The sequence below is a fragment of the Xenopus laevis genome, chromosome 4S, assembly GCF_017654675.1.
Source record: "Xenopus laevis strain J_2021 chromosome 4S, Xenopus_laevis_v10.1, whole genome shotgun sequence".
In the NCBI taxonomy this organism is placed as follows: domain Eukaryota; kingdom Metazoa; phylum Chordata; class Amphibia; order Anura; family Pipidae; genus Xenopus; species Xenopus laevis.
Window position 1 is genome coordinate 23,916,581 of NC_054378.1, and position 19,960 is coordinate 23,936,540.

Genomic DNA, 19,960 nt, shown 5'->3' on the forward strand with positions numbered 1-19,960 from the left:
TCTGTCCTACTTTTTTAATTAAGCTTTAGTTCTTCTTTAAGAAAATGTGGACTTCACAGCAACAAGACTGAAATATCATACTTTTTAAGCATTTCCCAAGGATCCCAAATTTGTATGTACTGATCAACTTAATGCTGTCAAATAAGACATGGAGCATACACCATCAGGGGGGACAATTGTCCCGGGCCCTGGCATGAAGGGGGGCCTGGCAGTGCTGCACTTTTGAAAGACTCGGGCCCCCCTTGAGAGCACTGAAGCTTTGCGGCCATTTTTGATGTCCCGAAAAGCCAAAGTTCCGAAGCGGCGAAAAGACCCGAAGTCACAAAATGAGACAAAGTTGAATTCCTGAAGCCATGAGTTTAATTCTACTGATACACATATGTGTTTTTTTGTTTTTTTTTTAAATCCCCTGGCCAACAATGTATTATATAAAATATTCTATAGGCCCCTGCCACCAATGTTTTTTAAAAAAAAATATTCTTTGGGGCCCCAATTTTTGTTTACTTGTAAGGGGGCCCTGGCACCAATGCTTTTTAAAAAAAACTTTTATGGGGGGCCCTCGGACTAATGTTTTTTTAAGGGAGTCCTGACCATCAATAGCTTTTTATAACTTGTGCGTGTGGGGGGTTACTTTTTTAGCGCTGATGTCTGTGTTGTCTTTTAACTGTGATGTGGAGTGGGCAGGATCTGGGGTGGGGCTTGGGTGCCAGTGTAGGTTGGGCCTAGAGGGCCCCGAAAATTTTGTTGTACGGGTTCCCGTGATTTCTAATGGCAGCCCTGTACACCATCAACTCTACATTTTAACTGAGACAGGGGGAGAGAGGGTGACAACCAGTTCAAGGGTATTGTCCATCTAGCAGCTCCTAAGATTTTTGTAGTTACCTTTTTTGTTATTTGGATAGATCAGTTGAGGGGAGAAGTAATAGGGCAATTTCTGGGTCAGGTTCAACTTGTACCCTGAATAGTTGAGATAATAATTGGAAAGGGTTAGTCCATAGTTTGGAAACTGTGGTACAAGTCCACCAAGAATGAATATATGTACCTCTATCTGTACATCCCCTAGAATGCTACTACTAAACTACTCTCTTATAGGTTCACTTCATGTTGGAGATCAATGGGAAAAGTGTCCCAAAGCAGACTGTGGATCATCTGCAAAGTGTTCTGGTAAGGTTTAAACATGACTTGATTATGCTATACAGAGGTGGGAGTATGGTATGAATAATGTGTGTTTTGGCAGGTTAAAATGTGGAATGACTTTGGCATATGGAAATAGCCATGAAGAGAAAGGTAAGTCATTAAATGTATGTATGCCTGGGTTGAACATGGGTGATCTATGTGAAGCTACAAGCTGATTATATTTTTTTTCCTTTTTTTAGAAAGAAAGCAAAGGTAGCTTTGTTTTAAAAGTGTCTAACTCCTTAAACGTTTTTCTATGGCATCATTATACAGCATTTAAACATGTAAAAGGGTAGATATTTGGAAAGTGTTCTTACGCTCTGCCTTTGTTAAGTACATACACCAGTGCACCAATACTTATCTGGGTTACCATTATCCCATTCGTTATACTTCCAATGTAATACCTATATCTTAATATGCCACTAGTATGATTGAACTCAATTGTATTAGCATTGACATCTTAATTTTGTTACATTTTTCTCAGATGTATGTACTAGCACTGTTTGATAACAACCCTCTCTCTGATACACTGATACCATGCCATGAGGCTGGCTTGTCATTTCATACTGGAGATAAACAAGATCATAAACAAGGCTGATTCCAATTGGTGGCAAGGAGGACGTTGCTCATCCTCTCTCCAGAACTTCAGGAGTGGTACGTATTAAATTAGATTTATACTAGTGAATAAGAGGGTTTTGCATAAGTTTATTATTTTGTTTTCATAAATATATGTGGGCATCATTTATAAAAACAATGTTGTAATGTTGCTGATAGAATAGGGATGCACCGAATCCAGGATTCGGTTCAGGATTCGGCCTTTTTCAGCCGGATTCGGCCGAATCCTTCTGCCTGGCCGAACTGAATCTGAATCCTAATTTCCATATGCAGGGAGGAAAAACGCAAGGAAGTAAAAAATTTTTTCACCTTCCCACCACTAATTTGCATATGCATATTAGGATTCGGTTTGGTATTCGGCTGAATCTTTCACGAAAGATTCGGGGGTTCCAAAATTATGGATTCGGTGCATCCCTAAAAGAAACTAACTCTGCGGTGCCGGGGTCCTAGGTTCAGTTCCAGCCAGGGCATTGTCTGCAAGAATTTGTACGTTCTCCCCTTGCCTGCGTAGATATCCTCTGGATACTCCAGTTTCCTACCACACCCCAAATACATACAGGCAGGCTTCTCATATAACTGACCCTAGTGTGTATCAGACCTAAGTGACCTTAGACTGTAAACTGACTGAGGCAGGGACTGATGTTTATAGTGTATCATATTTGTATAGTGTGACTAACGAATATTGGCATGTATGGCAAACTTTAGTGTTGAGAACAGAATTGGCGCAAGCAGGAGGGCCTGCCCCCTTGGGCATGGAAAGGAAAAGGAGAAGGCAGATAAGAAAAAATATTTGAAAAATCAGTGTTGCTATGTTATAGGAACATATGAGTATCACGTTATGATGCAGAGGCAGAAGAAGCATTCCTCTAGAATGTAAAGAAAGCTGACCCCGCATGTAACAGAAAACAGAGCTTTCAATCTGTGCAGAGAAATACAATGGGAAGTGATACAATCACTATTGTCTGTCTGTTCATGCACATGATTGGGAACAGGTGACTTTTTTTGTTTTTTTCCGATGTATTCTAACAAATTTTTTTATAACATTTTTTGAGGTTACTGTTCCTTTAAAGGAACTGTTCAGTGTGAAAATAAACACTAGATAAATATATAGGCTGTGCAAAATAAAAAATTTTTCTAATATAGTTAGCCAAAAATGTAATGTATAAAGGCTGGAGTGACTGGTTATCTAACATTATAGCCAGAACACTACTTCCTGCTTTTCAGCTCTATAACTCTGAGTTAGTCAGCGATTTGAAGGGGGGCCACATGGTACATATCTGTTCAGCGAGTTTGCAATTGATCCTCAGCATTCAGCTCAGATTCAAAAGCAACACATATGACCCATGTGGCCCCCCCTCAAGTCTCTGATTGGTTACTGCTTTACACCAGTCAGTGTAAACCAAGACAGCTGAATAGCAGGAAGTAGTGTTCTGGCTATTATGTTACACACCCAGTCACTCCAGTCTTTATACATTACATTTTTGGCTAACTAACTATATTAGAAAGATTTTTTATTTTGCACAGCCTATATGTTTACCAAGTTTTTATTTTTACACTGAACAATTCCTTTAAACAGAGACTGGGGACCCATCTGAAATGCCAGGCTCTTAACTTTGCAGGTGTCTATAATTCCGTCCATATGTATAAAGTTTATATTTGAATGTGCGCATGAACAATTCTAAACCAAAACCCTTGTTCACCTTTAAGTTAACTTTTAGTATGTGACAGAATGGCTAATTCTAAGCAACTTTTAAATCAGAATGAATTTTTTATAGTTTTGGATTCAAAGGTCTTCTTCTGACTCTTTCGAGCTGGGTGTCAGTAACCCCAACTACAAAACAAATGTTCTAGAAGACTACACATTTACTGTTATTGCTACCATTTATTACTCATCTTTCTATTTATTAGAATATTATGAGCTGCAGTGCCTCTTCACTTCATGCTGTGCCAGTTGTTTAGGTTGTCAGCCCAAAACGTAGAACGTGTCTTTGTTTGAACATGTCTGTTATTATTATCACTATATTTTATTAACATCAGTTCATTAAAGGGATACTGTCATGGGAAAAGTTTTTTTTCAAAATGAATCAGTTAATAGTGCTGCTCCAGCAGAATTCTGCATTGAAATCCATTTCTCAAAAGAGCAAACAAGCAAAAGAAATTGAATATAAAAAAATCTGTTTGCTCTTTTGAGAAATGGATTTCAGTGCAGAATTCTGCTGGAGTAGCACTATTAACTGGTGCGTTTTCCCTTTAAGCATGATCCTGTGCTAGCAAGCCAGCCAGCCCACATCAGTCAAGTGCTTTCAGGCAGCAATTTCTATTTCATTCTTCCCGCCAGCTCCTACATGACTGAGCTTCTATTTCTGCTGTCGAGTGAAATGCTATTCTCATACCACTAGGTGGTGCACATAAGCATTTATAAACAATTTCTTCGCCAATTTGGACCTACTTTTTACCAGAATGCTGAAACCTGTTCAGTCTACAGGTAATCTGCTTTTGTGGAAGGGCAAGGGGATGTCATGACTATTGCATTTCACTATATTTTATGTATTTGGGGAGTCAATACTGAATAACGTGTAGGAGATGGTGTGGATAGTGTTCTTGGAACCGACAGTACCATTATTAACAATTGCATATAAATAGCCTTTAAAGAAAAGCAATGTCAAAATTGATTAAAGGGGTTGTTCACCTTCAAACAACTAGTTGGTTTCAGATACATCACCAGAAATAACGACTTTTTCCAATGACTTTCTATTTTCTATGTGTAACGGTTTTTCTAATATTGAAGTGTAAATTGTCATTTCTCTCCTTCTGAAGCAGCTCTAGGAGGGGGGGGGGTCGCCGATCCTGTTAACTGTTCTAAATGGATACATTTACTTGATACATTTCTTATCTTTGTCCCTGCTGAGCAGAATCTCTGGGTTTCATTACAGGCAGCTGTTAGAATTGATACAATTGTTGCTAATACTCCAGAGATGCTGCTGAGAAATGGATCAACTCAATGTTGCAAAATTGTAACAGTTCAGAGTCTGCGCCTGAATTACTGAGCTGCCAGACTCAAACACCACAGACACAAACATTCAACTCTACACTTAGATTTTAGAAAAAACGTAAAAGATAAATAATGGAAAGTATATGAAAAAAGTCTTTATTTCTGGGGAACAATCTAAAAACAACTGCATTGAAAAAAGTGTTTGGAAGGTGAACAACCCCTTTAATATGTCTAAATAACATAAGTACCTAAATGTTCTATGAGTGCTGCTTTACCATATTTTAAATCCTTCTGGATTCCTAGTTCAATCTCTAGTAAATCTGTCTGATAATAAAGGGCACATTCCCATTAATGATGTATTATACATACAGTAATGTCATTCCCTGTACTGATACCCATAATAATGAATGAATCCCCTCTGATGATATAGTATAGAGCACATACAGTAATGGTGCAATTATCATTATTGGTATATTTCAAATGCTGTACAAATATCTGGGCCATTCTCTATACCTGTGTGCTACTTATGTATTATACCTCCATACTTTATACCAGTATATTATACATTCATATATTTACACTGTCTACATAAAAATAAAATGGTAAAAAAATAAAAAACAGCATTTTAACCATAATCTCTTTGAAATAATTGTTGAACTATGTGCAGTTTTTATGCTCATTTTGTATCCTCTGATCAGCAGCTAGTCATGTGACATATCATTGTGATGTCATAATGGACATTATCACAGCTGTACATAACCAGCCCAGACTGTCTCATTCTTGATCAGGAGACTGAGGTGAGTGGAGCTCATGACACGATGGGGAAATTTTTAAAATAACAATATTAATATAAATATAAAGGTAGCTGCTGGATAGGCCTTATTAGTGTCTGCTAGTGGGGTAAATGCAGGGGGGGTTGCTTGGCCCAACAAACAACAATGGTGGCATTGCCTGTACTAATAGCCTATAAATAATATTAGCACATTCCTTATTTTAATTTAACATACATATAGCAATGCAATAGAGTTATTATAATATCATAGCGCCGCCAACAAAAGACATATTCCATTTTAAACACAATCTCAATACAGTCTTTCTATTTGCTTTCATTTCTAACTGTCCTTAAAAGAGCAGATTATCTGCTAAGACTGAATTTCCTGACCATAGTTTGCAGGTGTGATGTCATAATGGGACACATAATACATTGTGATGTCACAGTGCACACAGAGTTAATGTTTGAAAACAAGCTCTAACTGCCTCATTCTGTATCAGGCAACTGAGGTGAGTGGAGCTCATGACACGCTGGGGAAATTTTTAAAATAACAATATTAATATAAATATAAAGGTAGCTGCTGGATAGGCCTTATTAGTGTCTGCTAGTGGGGTAAATGCAGGTGAGGGTTTGCTTGGCCCAACAAACAACAATGCTGGCATTGCCTGTACTAATAGCCTATATATAATATTAGCACATTCCTTATTTTGATTTAACATACATATAGCAATGCAATCGAGTTATTATAATATCATAGCACCACCAACAAATGACATAACTCAATATAGTCTTTCTATTAATTTATAACTGTCCTTAAAAAGGGCAGAATATCTACTAAGCCTATATTTGCTGACCATAGTTTGCAGGTGTGATGTCATAATGGGACACATGATACATTGTGATGTCACAGTGCACACAGAGTTAATGTTTGAAAACAAGCTCTAACTGCCTCATTCTGTATCAGGCAACTGAGGTGAGTGGAGCTCATCATCATACACTGGGGAAAATGTTAGAAAAATTAATATTCATATTCATATAGCTGCTGACTTAGTAGGGCTTAGTAGCTGTTAGTGGGATAATTGCAAACCATTTGAGTTTGAAGGGGATGAAGTGCTTGGCCCTACAGACAATAATGGTCGCATTCCCTTTACTAATGGTATACATATGTACATATATTATACATTCCCTATTTTCATCTACATATAGCAATATAGCTGGATATAGTTGTGTAGGCCTAAGTATCTGCTAGTGGAGTAATTATGGGGATCTGAAAAGATAATAGTGTGCTTCAAAGTGCTGATAGTTTTTTCTGGTCATTAATTGTCACTCTAATGTTACCTTAATGTTACTGGCCATTCATTTTCAGTTACCTTATTTATAACCAATTCATAGGATTATTACATAATATGTAACCAATGATTTTTCTCTCTCCGCAGAAAGAATATTCGACATACAAATCAACAAATTTTTTGACATACAAATCAACATAATTTTCAATATATAAATCAACAGAATTTTTGACATATAAATCAAGAGAAAGAATTTTTGACATATAAATCAACAGAAAGACTTATCGACATACAAAAAACCATCATGTTTCGACGCATATGCAGTATTTTTAAATGTTTTACGAAAGTAAGGTTTTTTTTTATACTCATATCCTTTATTTTTAGTTTTTATGGAAAAACTGTATAAACTGTTAATGACAAACTAAAATGCATGTGATGAAAAATAAAATTTCATCAAATGTACCTTTGAAAATAAAAGTGCTATAAATGTTATTTTCCTGTTAACTCAGGGGGCCACAACCACCGGGCCACGAACAGTCCTGAACTGGGCCGCTGAACAATCAACATCGCTCATAAATTGGACTCTGACCCCTCCATATCCCATCCCCGATCCCTCCTGACCCACTCCCTGACCCTCCGGTCCTTGGAAAAAAAATTGGCTCTTTTTTGACCAAAAAAGGTTGGGGACCCCTGTGTTAACTGATTCATATTTGAGTTCACTGGCATAACTATAGAGGAAGCAGACTCCACAGTGATGGGTGGCCCAAGAAACAAGGGGGCCTTGACCATGGGCTCCTCTTTCTCTATAGCTGTTTAAGGCTGAAGAAATCACCCAGCAGCTCTCCTACCTCCAGCCAGGGAGCAGGGGAAGGGTGGGGGACATCAGTGGTGGCAGGAAATATCAGCCAGGGGTGGTGAGTGGGTGGGCGGATAGTTCTGGGTAGGTATAGCTCTGCGCTGGTCCCTCCAAAGATTTATTTATTGGGGAGGCCCAGAGCCAGCAAGTTATGGCACTCTTTGAGTGATTTAGTGACTTTGTTTCCCCATGTTATAATAACAAATAAAAAAAACAAACAAATACAAAAAGTATTGTAGAAGTGATACCTATGTTAAAGCTAAAACAGCTGCATGGTGGGATGTAGCTTTAATTTATGATAATTTTGCATATATAATAGAAAAATATTCATTATTACAAATAGGGATGCACTGAATCCAGCATTCGGTTCGGGATTCGGGCAGGATTCTGACTTTTTCAGCAGGATTCCGTTTCGGCGGAGTCCTTCTGGGTCCTTTGGACGAACCAAATCTGTGCAAATTAGGGGCGGGGAAGGAAATTGCATGACTTTTTGTTACAAAACAAGAAAGTAAAAAATGTTTTCCAATTCCCATCTCTATATATATATATAGCCGAATCTTTCAAAAAGGATTCAGGGGTTCGGCCGAATCCAAAATAGTGGATTCGGTGCATCTCTGATTACAAATTTCATATATCTTTGGTTTTGGGTAGATCTAAACCAAATCCTTTCATTACTCACTGTAAGAAACAGCTTATAATAGCCTTATATTTTGTACACTTTCTGCATATCTAATATTAAATCATACTTTGTTTTCTGTATTGCTTTATAAGGAAAATGGTCTTAAGGGTTGGGAATTGCTAATTTTCCTAATTCTAACTTCTAATGGACCTATTCATTTAATTACACCTTGATCATTGCCTCTAATATTCAAACCTATTTTCTTTTGCCAGGTTAAAAAAGAGAAAAATGAAATCATTTTGGTAAGTAGAGAAACTTGTCATCCATAAACGTTTTGTTAAAGATGTCGGATAATGTAACAATTTTAAATGTACATTTTAATAAAAAAATATAATAAAACTTAAAAACACTCCAAACCTTCTTCTTGAACTATGATGCATAGCCTATCATATGTTATTCCCAAGGAGCCACATTTGTTCAGTTTGTTAATTAGATTTTGTTAAATTACAAGTCAGACTTATCTGTGGATCAGTAGCCTTAGACACCAACTCTACACAAATGTATCTAACATTTCAGTTGATTTACAGATTGGCCATTGCCACCAACAATCACCTGATTGCTAAGAACCCATTTCATTGCTAATGTATAATTATCCTTTTCTTTTCCAGCAAGGGGCAGTCCAGTAACCCCTTGTATTTTTATGAGAAAAGAGATGCCAACCCTGCATTCATTTATACTCAAAACTATATCTCATAGTATAATGTGTCTTTTCTTTATCTTGATCAATAATCTCTTACCCTCCTTTTTTTATTTAAAAAACAGGTACTACCGAAGATGTACACAGAAATGCCCTGTTTGGTAAGCAAATAATAGTTTATTATTAGTTATAGTTAAATAATATTAAATTAAATAAAGCAACATTACATATATGAACTGTTCTACTTTGCTGTCTTAAACAGGTGCAATCGACTGGATATGGCAATCTCCTCTGCCAGGTAAATATTTAAAAAAGGCTAACACAATTAAATCAAAACAAACCCATAATCTCATGGGAAGTATATTTTCACATTTTGCAACAAATAATTGATTTCATTTTTTTTTCCTTTCAACTAGGAACCAGTAGTAACCAATGTTAATAATATCAGTGAGGTAAGTAGGAAAACATGAAACTTTAAAAATACTTTGTCACATTGCCATATGCAATAGATATTAGTATAGCAACAAATGGATTAATTGTATGTTTTTATTCTTAAACAGAAACAACCTGAGGAAATCATTGCCCATGACATTTGCCAGGAGACAAATATTGGCCATAACAGCTGCCAAGAAGAACCTGATGAAAACAATGGTCATGACATCTGCCAGGAAGAACCTGAAGACAATATTAGCCATCACAGCTATCAGGTAAGTAGTTTTAAATGAATTAAAAAAAAAACACAACATGCCTCTTCCCCAACAATACATGGCTTTTTGCTTAATATATTTTAAAGCCTTCTTTATAAAGCCTTCGTTCTTTGTAGAGCTCAATTAATTATCTTACATTTGCTTAACAGAATCAATCATGTGATCCATGTGATCAATAAACTTCTATCTCTTTTCCAGGAGCAACCTGAGGAGCCTGGCACAGAGATCAGCCAGAGTAATGCCTCAGAGGAGGAAGAAAATCTAGAAGAAGAAAGTCTAGAAGAAGAAAGTCTAGAAGAACAAAATCCAGAAGAACAAAATCTAGAAGAGGAAGAAGAAAGCAGTAATGATAATCCATTTCCATTTCTTGAGGTATGGCTTTTTGCTAAATATATTTTAAAGCCTTCTTTGTAGAGCTCAATTAATTATCTCACATTTACTTAACAGAATCAATCATGTGATCAATAATCTTCTATCTCTTTTCCAGGAGCAACCTGAGGAGCCTGGCACAGAGATCAGCCAGAGTAATGCCTCAGAGGAAGAAGAAATTCTAGAAGAACAAGAGGAAGAAGAGAACAATAGTGATGACATGCTTATATCTAGTGGGGAAGAAGAAAGCATTAGTGATAATCTGTTTCCATCACTTGAGGTATGATTTACTATCAAGGACATTAAGACATTTTGTGCATTGAACTGATTGATTTATTGGGACATGTTTAGCTTAATGTTTATTTAGTATGGCTTTGTTTAGGCCCACTAATGTCTGGGAACCTAAAAACCAAACTGCAGTTTAAATCACCATTCCAGCTCATGCTAAAACACTTTAAGAACTATATATTTTTGGAGTGTCCACATAAACTGCAGTGCCTAGAGGGAAGCCATCAATGCTTATCATTACAACACCATGCTGCACACATTACATGGGGAAACCCACAAACGGGTCATTTTTTTTCTTTGCAGCTCTGGAATACATTGAAAACTTTGAAAATACATTTTACTTTTATTAAAGTTGTCTTTGAGTTAGAACTCCTGTTATATCTCTCTCTTACCAGAGCAGAATGTAGAAATTGCCACAGACAACTGCCGTGTAATTGAATAATGGGAATTATAAAAAACATTTACCTTGTCATAAATGCATGTTTTTGCACCTTCTCTATAAATCAGAATTGATCTGAAATGATCTTTGTCATTCACTCTCTCTCTTAAGCATCATCAACCAGATAATCACAGTATTGATGCTTGAGAGGAAAACATTCGGTAGAGATGAGCGCATTTTTGACGCCCATAGACTTTAATATATTTTGGCCAAATTCCACTGCCGGCAATTTTTGGCAAAGTGAAATGGGTCAAATTCGCCAATCCCTACAATCAAGATATTCACATAACACATTACCAACTTTATTTTCCAATACTGTGTCACATTGTCATATGCAATAGATATTAGTATAGCAACAAATGGATTAATTGTATGTTTTTATTCTTAAACAGAAACAACTTGAGGAAATCATTGCCCAAGACATCTGCCAGGAGGAACCTGAGACAAATATTGGCCATTTCCAGGAGCAACCTGAGGAGCCTGGCACAGAGATCAGCCAGGGTTATGCCTCAGAGGAAGAACATAATCTAGAAGAACAAGCAGAAAAAGAAAACAATAGTGATGACATGGTTATATGTAGTGATGAAGAAGAAAGCATTATTGATTATCTCTTTCCATCACTTGAGGTATGATTTTCTAGCAAGGACATTAAGACATTTTGTGCATTGAACATATTGATTTATTGGGACATGTTTAGAATAAAGTTTATTTAGTATGGCTTTGTTTAGGCCCACTTATGTCTGGGAACCTAAAAACCAAACTGCAGTTTAAATCACCAGTCCAGCTCATGGTAAAACACTTTAAGAATTATATATTTTTGGAGTATCCACATAAACTGCAGTGCCCAGAGGGAAGCCATCAATGCTTATCACTACAACATCATGCTGCATACATTACATGGGACATTGTAGGGATGAGCACTTTTTTGAAGCCCTAGACTTTCATGCATTTTGGCAAATTTTCACTTACAGATTACTAACTTTATTTTCCAATACTGTGTCACATTGCCATATGTAATATATATATTAGTATAGCAACAAATGGATTAATTGTATGATTTTATTCTTAAACAGAAACAACCTGAGGAAATCATTGCCCATGACAATTGCCAGGAAAATCCTGAGACAAATATTGGCCATTCCCAGGAGCAACCTGAGGAGCCTGGCACAGAGATCAGCCAGGGTAATGCCTCAGAAGAAGAACATAATCTACAAGAACAAGAGGAAGAAGAAAACAATAGTGATGACATGGTTATATATAGTGGGGAAGAAGAAAGCATTTGTGATGATCTGTTTCCATCACTAGAGGTATGATTTACTATCAAGGACACTTAGGGGCCGATTCATCAAGCTAGAGTGAAGGATTCGAAGTAAAAAAACTTCGAATTTCGAAGTGTTTTTTGGGCTACTTCGACCATCGAATGGGCTACTTCGACCTTCGACTACGACTTCAAATCGAAGGATTCGAACTAAAAATTGTTCGACTATTCGACCATTCGATAGTCGAAGTACTGTCTCTTTAAAAAAAACTCCGACCCCTAGTTCGGCAGCTAAAAGCTACCGAAGTCAATGTTAGCCTATGGGGAAGGTCCCCATAGGCTTGCCTAAGTTTTTTTGATCGAAGGATATTCCTTCGATCGTTGGATTTAAATCCTTCGAACCGTTCGATTCGAAGGATTTAATCGTTCGATCGAAGGAATAATCCTTCGATCGTACAATCGCAGAATTTGCGCTAAATCCTTCGACTTCGATATTCGAAGTCGAAGGATTTCAATTCCTAGTCGAATATCGAGGGTTAATTAACCCTCGATATTCGACCCTTGATGAATCGGCCCCTCTGACATTTTGTGCATTGAACGGATTGATTTATTGGGACATGTTTAGCATAATGTTTATTTAGTATGGCTTCATTTAGGCCCACTAATGTCTGGGAACCTAATAACTAAACTGCAGTTTAAATCACCAGTCCAGGTTATGCTAAAACACTTTGGGGTAAATTTATCAAAAGTGAAGTTCCGCAGCTTCATTGCTATGGGATTTTGAAAGGCGTATTTATCAATGGGTGAAGTGAAAGTTCACCCTTTGATAAATACGCCTATAAAAATCCCATAGAAATGAATGGAGAGTGGCGGAACTTCACTATTAACTTCACTTATGATAAATTACCCCTTTAAGAACTATATGTTTTTGGAGTATCCACATAAACTGCAGTGCCCAGAGGGAAGCCATCAATGCTTATCACTACAACACCATGCTGCACACATTACATGGGGAAACCCACAAACGGGCCATTTTTTTCTTTGCAGCTCCGGAATACATTGCCCAAAGTTTAAAGGTGTTATTTACTAAACTCGAGTTTTTTTGGGAAAAAATGTTAATGTTTAGAGGAGAAAAAAACACTCACAATTTCAAACCTGTCACTGTTGTGTATAGGTCAATGGGAGATGTCCTTTTTACAATTTGAAGGTATCGTGGTCTGCATTGGATTTTGTCTGGTAAACCAAAAAAATTGGGGTTTTCAGGCAATAACCTGAAAAAATTAAGCAATTCAGGATTCAAATCCAAATAATTTGGGGTTTTCCCCGTTTTCGCAATTTTTCCCCCGACCTGACTGTTTCAAGTTATTTTATTGATAAATAAGATAAAATTGTGGATGGGAGTTTAGTTTAGCTTAGTTTAATACAAATATGAGAAATTCGAGTTTTAGTAAATAACCCCCTAAAAGTCTCACACACACATTAGTTCTATTAGGACAAACCATAACCCATATACAAAAGAATAATAATCTTTGTAATAGTTATGTCCACCATTAAAAACACTGTTTGGGCACAAGGCCTCTTTGCTATACTAAATATAAATTAAAAAACTGCTTAACAAGGAACACAGTGAGGAATCTTATGGGGATGCCTCTCAACCTGAACAAACTAAATGAGCAACAAACTAAAAAGAAAAGCTTGCAATATTTATTCTTTTTCTCTATTTACTGAGTTGATCTAAAATAATGTTTTCCTTTACCAGGTCTGCAATGAACATGGATTTGACAAACTATGCCCGGTATGCAAAAACATTTATTACATTATTATCCCTGTTTTCAGCCTTCTCCCTCTATTCTCCCCCCACCACCTGGCATTATATTGTCTTATTTTCAAATTTTGCATTTTACTTTTTTTTAGGACCCAACTGGCTGGATAGACCTCGAACAATGTGTTGGATCAGGAGGATTTGGAGTAATCCATAAGGTCAGATATGAGATTTTAAGATTGTAAGGGGTGGGAATGACCTACCTTTTGTGGCCCTTAACATCTCAATGTAATTCTATATATTGTATATATTTATCTATCTAGTATATAAATATTCATACATATGTCATGTATCACTAAATTGCCACATATGCCACATTTTAAGCAGGATTCATATATCCTTTTGGAGTTTGTTTTTTGTTTCTGAGACTGCAAAGACCCATGTCGTTATACCCAGGTACTTTATCAAATTCAAGTCAAAATTCACCACAAATCTGTTTTCTTTCAGGCATGGCATTTTAAGGAAAAGAAAGAAGTGGCCATAAAAGTGATCAAAGACCTTAGGGTAATGTATATTTTTTACTATTTAATTTGTTATAATGAGAATATTGCAGAAAGTTGTGTTACACATACAAATCAACTGCCAGTAAAAAGAAACTTTATAAACCATGATTAGCAAGTCGCCCCCTTATATAATGGATAGTCATAATGCAAAATGGAATTTGTAATGATTAGAAATGGACTTCTTTAAATGCCCCAAGCTCTGCTCAGCCCGGTGAAATATTCACTGGAGGTTTAATTATTTAATAAATGCAAAACTAACTATATCAACTGCTTGTAATATTTGCAGCTTATAAAAGGCAAACGACGTGTGACTTATATTCATTAATCTCTATGTAACAATACTATAAAGTAACCACCCCTAACAGAAGGGGATTTAAATCACACCAAATCATAACAAAAATATCATAACCCAGTTCAACACATTGCAAGTAAATACATGGAGCGGCATAGAAGAGAAAGAGGGGAAGTTAGATTCTATGATTGAGAGTGGACGCCATTACAGCACATCACAGAGAGACTTGAGAGAACTGATAACCTTTACTAGCTTTACGCATTCAGAAGCTTCTGATGAAGTGACTCCAGTCACGAAATGCGTAAAGCTAGTTCCCCTGCTCGCTTACACTTTTGTATTCTTAACATGGATTAATAAAGTTAACTGGCTCTATCCAAGTTTGGTTTCCTTGAGTTCTGATCCGGTGATGTCATCCCTACTATCAAGTTTGTTTGGGAAGTTAGTATCTGTGGTGTTGGCACTGTGGTACACTGATGGCAAACTAACGAATTCTATGTTTTACAACAAGGATTAAATAGTTATCAAGACCAATTTAATGATCAGTATTTCTGTATCTAGGACAATGAAGAGATCCTTGCTGAACTGTACGTACTTGAACGCGTTTCTGGCCACGACAACTTCCCTGCCTTTTATGGAGCCTTTTATCTACGGCCCAGCATTTCAAATGAAGAGGCGCTATGGGTAAGGATATACTTCTTAAATAAAAGCACATAATGGTCTTGCATTGCACATGCCAAGAAGAAGAAAATCTCAATCAAAGTTAATAAATATAACACTGATTATTTCAGACCCGTTACTGCTACTGATTACTAGGAATGTTACACAGACACACAGACAGATAGATAGATTTTAGGCAACATATATATATATATATATATATATATATATACACTATAATATTTATATACACTATAAATAAAAACATTTTATTTCTATTCTAGATTGCTATGACAATGTGTGCTGGTGGCTCCGTAGACGCCTTAATTAGGAGCACGCCCAATAGATCTTTGGATGAGACCTGGATTTCATACATATGCAAGAAAGTTTTACAGGTAAGACAGATATTAACCCCTTCATTGCTTTTCATAATCTCTGCTCACCGACTTTGCATCCTATTAATTCTAGAATATAAAAATATATACATGTTCATCATGTTTGCTTAATTCATCTTTCTAGGGCCTGGATTACTTACAGGAACTGAACGTGATACATCATGATCTCAAGGGCGCCAATATAATGTTAACTTCTACGGCCCGTGTGAAGATAAGTAAGTGACATTTATTATCTATAGGAAGAATGGATGCCACAAAATCATATCATTGTAAGCATCGTTCCAATATACAGTCATTAAGAATGTTCGGTGTTTTATTTGTCTCTGTCTTTACACTCTCTTTGCACCTGGTTCAAACCAATAGTCAGCACCAGACAAACGAAAATACTGCTTCAAAAATATATTTCCATTTGTAATAACTGTAGCACCTTTCTGTATTGTCATAGATGTTATTACTGTGTTGTACAAAGTAAATTCATGCTTGTTTCTTTCAATTTCAGTTGATTTTGGCCTTGCCACAATAGGGCCCATCAGTACAAGTAATGCAGGAACCCGCTGTTGGATGGCACCTGAAGTCCATGCATGTTTTACAAGAAATGTACATTATAACTACAAGGTATAATTAATAAAATAGTTGTCATTTAGTTCAGTTTTCATTAAAGTGATTAAACAAAATGCACTCTTAAGGCAGGAATAACAAATCCATGCCAAATGTAATTTGTAGAGCTTTTTTCTCCCAGTAGAGACTCTTGAAAATGTAAAATCATAAATGTTTATAGTTGAAGTCGGCTACTGGAAATGTTTCATAGTAATAAAACGTAGCTTGGCTTTAAAGTATTAGTCATTTAGCATCCCATATTGACCCTGAGACAGGATGAGGAGGGATAGTCAGTAGAAGTATCTTTATCTTCTGTAACAATGATTATAATTTGTTTGCTAAATGGGTGTTGCTTTTATTTTCTAGGTGGATGTGTGGTCTTTAGGAATCACAGCCATAGAAATGGCAGAATACAATCCTCGTAAGTAATCTTAAATAACATTTTGCGTGCGTTTATGTTCATTTATGGAGGAGTGTTTTTAGGAAGGTCAGGGGGTATCACCTATTCTATAACAATGAAACATGTAAATCGGCCATGAATCAGAGAATCTTTTCTGTGCTTTTATTATAATGGTGTCTTCTGTAATTTACATTAGTTACTTTTCTTTTTAGTGATACACTGGAAAGCAAGATATAACTTCTTGTTTCAGAGACAGGAGCAATCAGATAAAAGATATAGACTGTGTCTTTCCTGTATCCCCTTAGGCTAATGGCAAATAATGTGCTTTCTCTGCTGCTGAGAAAATGCAGATACAGCCATATACTGCCCTATCTGTCCAATATCTGTCTGTCACTGTGCACACGCTACAATTATTCCAACCAGACTGCATTTATTTATTTGTTATGTATGAGGGTAAGGCCACACTGGGAATTTTGGGAAGATTTGGTCGCCTAGTGACTAATCGCCTCGTCTTTGCGGTGACCAATCTCCCCAAATGCCTTCCCTCACTCTGCGCCGGCTAAAATAAAAAAATGGCGGCACTAATTCGTTTTTCGCAGTCGCCTGAAGTTTCCACCCTTCAGGCGACTTCGGAAAACGAAGCGCCGCGTGTGGTTAACGCCGGTGTTTATTATTTTAGCCGGTGCATAATGAGGGAAGGAGTTTGGGGACATTGGTCACTGCAAAGACGAGACGATTAGTCGCCAGGCAAACAAATCTCCCCAAAATGACCAGTGTGGCCTTACCCTTAAAGAAGGAAATTATTATCTCAAAAAGTTTAAATAAATCATCGATTGGTTCTGATAATAGAAACTCATCAGAATATTTGATGTAGTCACCCTCTACTGTACAATGCTGCAAAATATGTTGGCCCCTTGTAAATTTGTAAGAATAATAATATTGTGTTCTCTTACACTTACAGCACACATTAAACTCCGTGGTGCTGAGCTTTCCGAAAGGATTATGAATGGTCCAGCTCCAGCTCTAAAAGAGGATATATGGTGAGTCTTTTTTTTGTTTTTTTTACAGAAATAGGACTTAAGGTGGCCATAGACGTTACAATTACAATCTTTCCTGGAAAAAATCTTTTTGATCGATAAGCCAACCCATATTCAAGTCTTCTGCCAATATCGGTTGGCTCGTTTCCCACCATACACGCACCGAATATGGTACCAGAATTTTTTTTGTACAATATTATTGATGTGTCTATGGCCACCTTAAGCAGTGAGGGTGGGGGAATGGGGAAAGAGACACTGAAGCATAAGGCCGGGGAAGGTGTTAAAGTGGGAAAGAGATAAGTTCAATGAGCTCAAATGTCACTACTGTATCCACTCTATCCATTGCTGTGATGATGGGCTGTGTTCAAGTTATTAGTATTCTTTAAGAGACATCACCCTTTTTATAAATTCAAGAGCTTACACTTTGTTGGCCCAAATTATTCAATGAAAAGAAACATCTCCCATTTTAATTCCCTATCACCCAACAGACTTCAGTGTCCTTTTTGAATAATTCTGGCTCTGTGTTTTATTACATCATCAGTAACACTTCTGCCTTGTTTCTTTCCCCCCAGGAGTAATAAATTCCAGAGATTTCTTTATAAATGCCTTCAGAAGGATCCAGCCAAAAGACCATTCGCAAAGGAACTCCTATTAAACCGATTCATTACATATAATCGAGATGAAGACGAGGTGCAATATAGCATAGCGGAGCATATACATAAAGGTAATGCAAATGACTCATATTCTCTACAATCAAAAAGCAATTACTGGGAAATCTTTAATGTCTATGTGGTTATTCAAGGCTTTAGGTATTTAAGGATTCCTATTTTGATCACTATCCAAAAAATTAGGGATTTTAGGGAATTTTCATTTTCAGGTGTAATTAGTTTTTTTTAATTACTAATGGTTTTAGCTCCAACCAGTTCTGCTTTAAATTGTGAAAGTTACTATCAATTACTAACTTAGCTAACCAGTTAAGGAATCACATTATGACCATTTTTACAGTGCCCTATCATGTGCATAGATACTGTATAAAACACAGATCTTCTTGTCTAACATTAAAAACATTTTCTCCTAGGAGCAAAGAAATAAGACATTGAAGTTAAAGATTCTCTCGCAACACCTCATTAAGAAGACTTTGTCAAGACTTAGGAAGGAAATGGAAGAATAATATATAAATCCCAAAATGGATTCTACCCTTGCAAGATCTGAAATGTGGCTCCTTCATTATGTTCCCAAAAGGGAAAGGAGGGAAAGGGTTGGGAACACAATGTAGGAGCCACAGTCCATCTACTTCGGATACTTTACCAAATGTTTATTTTTATATAATCTATTTAAATGTATACTTATTTTTATATATTAATAAAAATAATAAAAAACAAGCTGATGTTTGACGTTTGAATAATTAATATATAGTGTAAGAAAATGGGCTGTTGAAGAGTTGCATTAACTGTAAAGGAGAGGGAAATGTTTTAGAAAATATCAACTGGGAAAAAATCAATTAGGAGAATATTATTGTGGATGATATGGATGTTATGAAAGTACCCAATGAATGAATGAAAGAAACACGTGTTGATGGCACTGGTTTACAGGCAAAATAGATAGAAGACAAATAGGTAGATAAAGTGTTGATAAAATACTTTTATTTGCAAAATGGCAGCTCCTCTTAATACAATGACTGAAACCATACAGGATGGCAAAATTTATCATGGAAAAATACAAATAAGATTTTATGGGGCATAATTACTTGTATGTACCGGGTCTCACTTCCCAGACTGGGAGGCAGCCAGCAGCATTTCAGGGGCTGAGATTCCACCACCCCCTGACCTAGCAGAGCCGAATGTCTGTGTTAAAAAACAGAAATTTGGCTCTTAAGTTTACCAGAGGTGGCTTTTTGCCGCCCCTGGTATTTGGCCATTCCATGCGGCCTGAGGCAAGTTTCTCACCTTGCCTCATTGCAGGAGCAGCCCTGGAGGTAGCAAGCAAAAAACAAGTAACAAAAAACATAAACTTAATTTATGTTTTCTTATAACAGACTTAGTTGCTACACTTGAAGCTCTAAAGACCAAACTGCAGTACTGCGCAAAACATGTAAATTAGTCCCTGATCAAGAGATACCAATAGTCTCTCTGTACAAGAGGTCGCATGTGCAATGAGCCCTTACAAACATGGAGAAGTTG

The 19,960-nt window shown here is 36.7% G+C and overlaps 1 protein-coding gene across 5 annotated transcripts; it reads left to right on the forward strand.

Moving 5' to 3' along the window:
• The first annotated feature begins 1,236 nt into the window (after positions 1–1,236).
• On the forward strand, positions 1,237–19,162 carry LOC121393202 (serine/threonine-protein kinase PAK 3-like). Of its 5 annotated transcripts, XM_041561076.1 has the most exons (25): positions 1,237–1,287; positions 1,661–1,830; positions 4,130–4,276; positions 5,485–5,580; positions 6,992–7,190; positions 8,592–8,621; positions 9,142–9,177; positions 9,279–9,314; positions 9,433–9,468; positions 9,577–9,723; positions 9,922–10,095; positions 10,211–10,372; positions 11,212–11,445; positions 11,893–12,126; positions 13,837–13,872; positions 13,992–14,057; positions 14,347–14,403; positions 15,253–15,375; positions 15,636–15,746; positions 15,871–15,961; positions 16,246–16,361; positions 16,710–16,764; positions 17,705–17,783; positions 18,353–18,504; positions 18,859–19,162. In XM_041561076.1, the coding sequence occupies exons 5-25, from the start codon at positions 7,149–7,151 to the stop codon at positions 18,870–18,872; spliced, it is 2,031 nt and encodes a 676-aa protein (XP_041417010.1). In that variant the 5' UTR covers positions 1,237–1,287; positions 1,661–1,830; positions 4,130–4,276; positions 5,485–5,580; positions 6,992–7,148; the 3' UTR covers positions 18,873–19,162. The 5 variants fall into 5 exon arrangements, with proteins under 5 accessions (XP_041417010.1, XP_041417008.1, XP_041417009.1 ...); XM_041561074.1 differs by lacking the exon at positions 4,130–4,276 and having other exon boundaries at positions 5,482–5,580; XM_041561075.1 differs by lacking the exon at positions 4,130–4,276.
• The last annotated feature ends 798 nt before the right edge of the window (positions 19,163–19,960 follow it).

Coding starts and splice junctions, on each gene's coding strand:
- LOC121393202 (XM_041561076.1), top strand. CDS start 7,149: ATGTTTCGACGCATATGCAGTATTTTTAAATGTTTTACGAAA. Junction 11,446..11,892: donor ATCTCTTTCCATCACTTGAG/GTATGATTTTCT, acceptor ATTCTTAAACAG/AAACAACCTGAGGAAATCAT. Junction 16,362..16,709: donor ATGTACATTATAACTACAAG/GTATAATTAATA, acceptor TTTATTTTCTAG/GTGGATGTGTGGTCTTTAGG.